General features: G+C 50.0%; 1 protein-coding gene across 3 annotated transcripts; it reads left to right on the top strand.

Moving 5' to 3' along the window:
• Positions 1–256: 256 nt before the first annotated feature.
• Positions 257–3,498, top strand: LOC133921729 (putative cyclic nucleotide-gated ion channel 15). 3 transcript variants are annotated; one of them, XM_062366728.1, is made up of 8 exons: positions 272–362; positions 618–708; positions 840–1,407; positions 1,502–1,714; positions 1,797–2,086; positions 2,179–2,290; positions 2,405–2,641; positions 2,727–3,498. In XM_062366728.1, the coding sequence occupies exons 3-8, from the start codon at positions 1,039–1,041 to the stop codon at positions 3,336–3,338; spliced, it is 1,833 nt and encodes a 610-aa protein (XP_062222712.1). In that variant the 5' UTR covers positions 272–362; positions 618–708; positions 840–1,038; the 3' UTR covers positions 3,339–3,498. The 3 variants fall into 3 exon arrangements, with proteins under 3 accessions (XP_062222711.1, XP_062222712.1, XP_062222710.1); XM_062366727.1 differs by lacking the exon at positions 618–708 and having other exon boundaries at positions 257–362; XM_062366726.1 differs by lacking the exon at positions 618–708 and having other exon boundaries at positions 324–405.
• Positions 3,499–4,344: the final 846 nt, after the last annotated feature.

Raw genomic sequence — 4,344 nt, 5'->3', positions numbered from 1 at the left:
TGCGCATAAACACAGAGGGCCAGAACTGACAACATATTTGAAGAGCATTGTGTAGCTAACCTGGCCACATGTGGCTGGTGATTGCCTGTCCAAATGAAATTTTTCATTGCAATTTGCCTTGGTGTAGTTAAGTGTAATCACAAGATCCCTGTCTGAATTAGTTGCGGATGGCCTTTTATTTCTGATGGCTGAGGACAATGTTGCAGTCACTTTCTTCCCCAGAGCTGACGACATATTGGTGCTCCAGTTTCAACATCCTGGTACCGTTCTTTGCTTATAAATTGTATCCATGGATACCTTAATGGTTTTGGCCAGAAGTCGTCGAAGACCACCATGGCGTACGGTGGTTCGCGAGATGTCAGGTGAGCGCCTTCCCGCGCGATCAAATCTCACCTCACTGCCCAGGTTAACTGCTGAGGATCCGAAGACCAAGTTCTCATTCACTTGTCTGCAGCTCTGTCCTTCAGATTGTATAAGATATTTGTGTGCACTTAGAGGGATCTAATGCGCAAAATATATAGCTAGTTTGTCTTTTTTACATGTTACAAGTAAAGCATATAATCTCTTCCCCTGATGCCTGCAAACTTCAGTACTACTGTTTGAGTGGCCACCTTCAGAATTCAGATTGCTGAAGCACCAGATTACTAAACATGTGTTTCAGAATGTTCAATGTGTACAATGGAATTCGTAGTTGGCGGATAAATTGTGGTGTCATTTTTTCTCTTATTTTTTTCACGTAAATTACATACCATATGAACCAGACTAATCCAGTGGTTCAAAGAAAATGAACTTTGTTTCCACGATCTCCGAAGTCATATTTCGTCTTTGAACTATTTCAGGTTTCAGAGTGATACCGAGGTTCAGCATTCCAAAACAAGCCCTTTGGAGAACCTATCCAGTAGAAAGCACAACAAAGCTCACGATCCAAGGAGATGCCGGCTGGGATTCCGGGGCGGCTGCCTGGAGAAGGCCTGCCGGAACCCGACCCTGAGGGACCGGGTGCTGTCGCGCGCGTTCTCGGAGGAGCTCGAGTCCCTGATGCACGCCGGCAGCCAGCTCTTCTTCGACCCTCGCGGCCACCTGATCCCCCTCTGGAACAAGATCTTCCTCGCGGCCTGCCTGCTGTCCCTGTTCGTGGATCCGCTGTTCCTGTACCTGATGGGCACGCAGCGGAACATGTGCATCGAGTTCAAGTACTCGCTGGCGCTCACGCTCTCCATGATCCGCTCGCTGCTGGACCTGTTCTACGCCGCGCACATCCTTTTCCGCTTCCGCACCGCGTTCATCGCGCCGTCGTCGCGCGTGTTCGGGAGAGGGGAGCTCGTCATCCAGCCGTACAAGATCGCCAGGAGGTACCTTGCGCGGACGTTCTGGTTTGATCTCCTCACCGCTCTGCCGCTGCCGCAGGTAACGTGTGAGGGTTTCATGCCTTCGCTGCAGCTTGCAAGAACCGAAAACTCCGCAAAATGCTCGATGAACAATGGTGTTTCTTGGCGTGCAGTTTGTGATATGGATCGTTCTACCGAAGCTGAAGGATTCGGCGACGGCGAACCGGAAGAACATCCTCCGCTTGAGCCTCATCTTCCAGTACCTCCCACGGCTCTTCCAAATCTTCCCGCTCTCGAGGCAGATCGTCATGTCGACCGGGGTCATGACGGAGACGGCGTGGGCCGGCGCCGCGTACAACCTCATACTCTACATGCTGGCAAGCCATGTACTTTGACTTCGGATTTTCCCTTTCGTTATCTCATATTTCATTTCCTTTGGTGGATGCTGAACTTTTCGGGCAAGTGCAGGTGCTGGGGGCACTGTGGTATCTGTTCTCGGTGCAGAGGCAGGAGGCGTGCTGGAGGGAGGCGTGCCTCCTCGAGAGCCCCTCGTGCCAGACCATGTTCTTCGACTGCAAGACGGTGAGCAGCAACAGGACGATCTGGTACGAGCTGAGCAACATCACGAGCCTGTGCACGCCGGGCAACGGGTTCTACCCGTTCGGGATCTACGGGGAGGCGCTGGACGCCAAGCTCACGTCGTCGTCCTTCACCCAGAAGTACTTCTACTGCTTCTGGTGGGGACTCAAGAACCTAAGGCAAGCGAATCACACTGACAGTTGGTCGACGTCTGGTGCAAATTTTGACTTTGAAGTAATTTTTCGACTCATATCCTTTGAAAAATGGACAGCTGTTTAGGCCAGAATCTGTCGACGAGCTTGTTCATCGGTGAAATAACCTTCGCAATCGTCATTGGCGTTCTTGGGTTGGTGCTGTTTGGCCTGCTCATTGGCAACATGCAAGTAAGCTAACCCCGTTCTGCAGACTTGCAGAGACTGCAGAGGCTGAAAAACCGTGACGACTACTGGTGCAGGAACTCTTTAGTCTGACACGTCTTCTTCTGTCTCGATCAACAGTCCTATCTCCAGGCAACGATGGTGCGGCTGGAGGAGTGGCGGACGAAGCGGACAGACATGGAGCGGTGGATGCAGCACCGGCAGATACCGCAGCCGCTGAAGCAGTGCGTGAGGAGGTACCAACAGTACAAATGGGTGGCCACATGCGGCATCGACGAGGAGGCCCTGCTCAGTGACCTCCCCATGGACATCCGCCGCGACATCAAGCGCCACCTCTGCCTCGACCTCGTCCGAAGGGTGCGTATTTTGTTGCATGCATTCACGGGCCGGCACCGGCACACGGATGCATCGAACTCAATCAACTGACGGATCAAGAATGTAGGTGCCTCTGTTCGACGAGATGGACGAGCGGACGCTGGAGGCTATCTGCGAGCGCCTGCGGCCGGCGCTGTACACGCGGGGCACGCGGCTGGTGCGGGAGATGGACCCCGTGAACTCGATGCTGTTCATCATCCGCGGGTACCTCGACTCGTACACGACGCAAGGCGGGCGGTCGGGCTTCTTCAACTCGTGCCGCATCGGGGCCGGGGAGTTCTGCGGGGAGGAGCTCCTGACGTGGGCGCTCGACCCGCGGCCCGCGGCGTCGCTGCCGCAGTCCACGCGCACCGTGCGCGCCGTGTCCGAGGTGGAGGCGTTCGCGCTAGTCGCGGATGACCTCCGCTTCGTGGCGTCGCAGTTCCGGCGCCTGCACAGCGCGCGCATCCGCCACAGGTTCCGGTTCTACTCCCACCAGTGGCGCACGTGGGCGGCGTGCTTCATCCAGGCCGCCTGGCGACGGCACAAGCGGCGCCGCGCGACCATGGAGCTCAGGATGCGCGAGGGCCTCGAGGCGCGGCCCGGAGGGAGCGTGAGGTGCCGCCGGCACAGCATCGACGGCAAGGCGCTGATCAAGAAGCCCGTGGAGCCGGACTTCATGGAGGAAGAAGATGACTGATCATCGATTTTTTTTCCTGTTCAGCCTGCTACTATTTACCGAAGTCTGAACTCCCGAGTATAGTGATGCTGTGTACATATATACCCACCCTACTTTTGCATACAAGCTGAGATGTTTGTATTTTGTTATGTGCAGTTAATAATGTAGAAGTGTTTCACAAGTAGTTGTATTGGGGGCGGTATATACAAAATACTGTTGCATTTTTTTAATGAAATATTACCATGGTTGCAAATAAATATTATTATTTGAGTGTTAAAATAAGTCACCATATTCGCTCTCAACATCATAAAATTACCATGTTAACTGAAAAAAATCTAGATCACATTATTATGAACATCTAATGGTATAGATTAAATCAAAGTGTTAATATCAAATACGATTAATAAAGAGTTAAATTCGAAATTAAAAATTATAAAAAATTAGTAGTTCTATTTTTATAAAGTTTGGGAAGGAAAATATCTAAATAAAGAGTTCAAATAAAACAAAATTAATAATAATTAAAATTAGGATTATAATTGAAAAAAAAGATCCATATCAAATATTGTCTTAGAAAAAAATCAAATTATTATAAAAATCAAATACCTAAATAAAGAGTCTATGTAAAATATAATCAAATGTTATCGTGATAAAATATTACAGCGAGGCTAGCCAAACGATTAATATGTGCTATCTTGCAAGTTTTTTTTTAATTGAAATATACATTTTTCAAGAGGATGCGATCTAACATCGGAAACAACACCCCATTCTAACACGAAAAAATTAAGCTCAGCAAAACAACCTATAAACTCCTGGTTCCACCAAAAGAAAACAGACTAGCTATCATTAGGATTGGGATCCCCTGACTTCGTGTCACCGTCACTGACGTGTGGTCGAATCCACGCGTCAGTGACGACTTCACCGACATCGTAACGTCAAAAAATCCCGATCCCTATCATCAGGCATCTACACATCGGCTATTCGGCTCCATGGGTTAAAAAAAAAACTCAACCTGATGGGGCCAAAAGAA

The sequence above is a fragment of the Phragmites australis genome, chromosome 6 (assembly GCF_958298935.1).
Source record: "Phragmites australis chromosome 6, lpPhrAust1.1, whole genome shotgun sequence".
Classification (NCBI taxonomy): domain Eukaryota; kingdom Viridiplantae; phylum Streptophyta; class Magnoliopsida; order Poales; family Poaceae; genus Phragmites; species Phragmites australis.
Note: the sequence above shows the minus strand (reverse complement) of the source record. Positions and strands in the feature narration are given on the sequence as shown.

Coding starts and splice junctions, on each gene's coding strand:
- LOC133921729 (XM_062366726.1), top strand. CDS start 356: ATGTCAGGTGAGCGCCTTCCCGCGCGATCAAATCTCACCTCACTGCCC. Junction 2,291..2,404: donor TGCTCATTGGCAACATGCAA/GTAAGCTAACCC, acceptor CTCGATCAACAG/TCCTATCTCCAGGCAACGAT. Junction 2,642..2,726: donor GCCTCGACCTCGTCCGAAGG/GTGCGTATTTTG, acceptor TCAAGAATGTAG/GTGCCTCTGTTCGACGAGAT.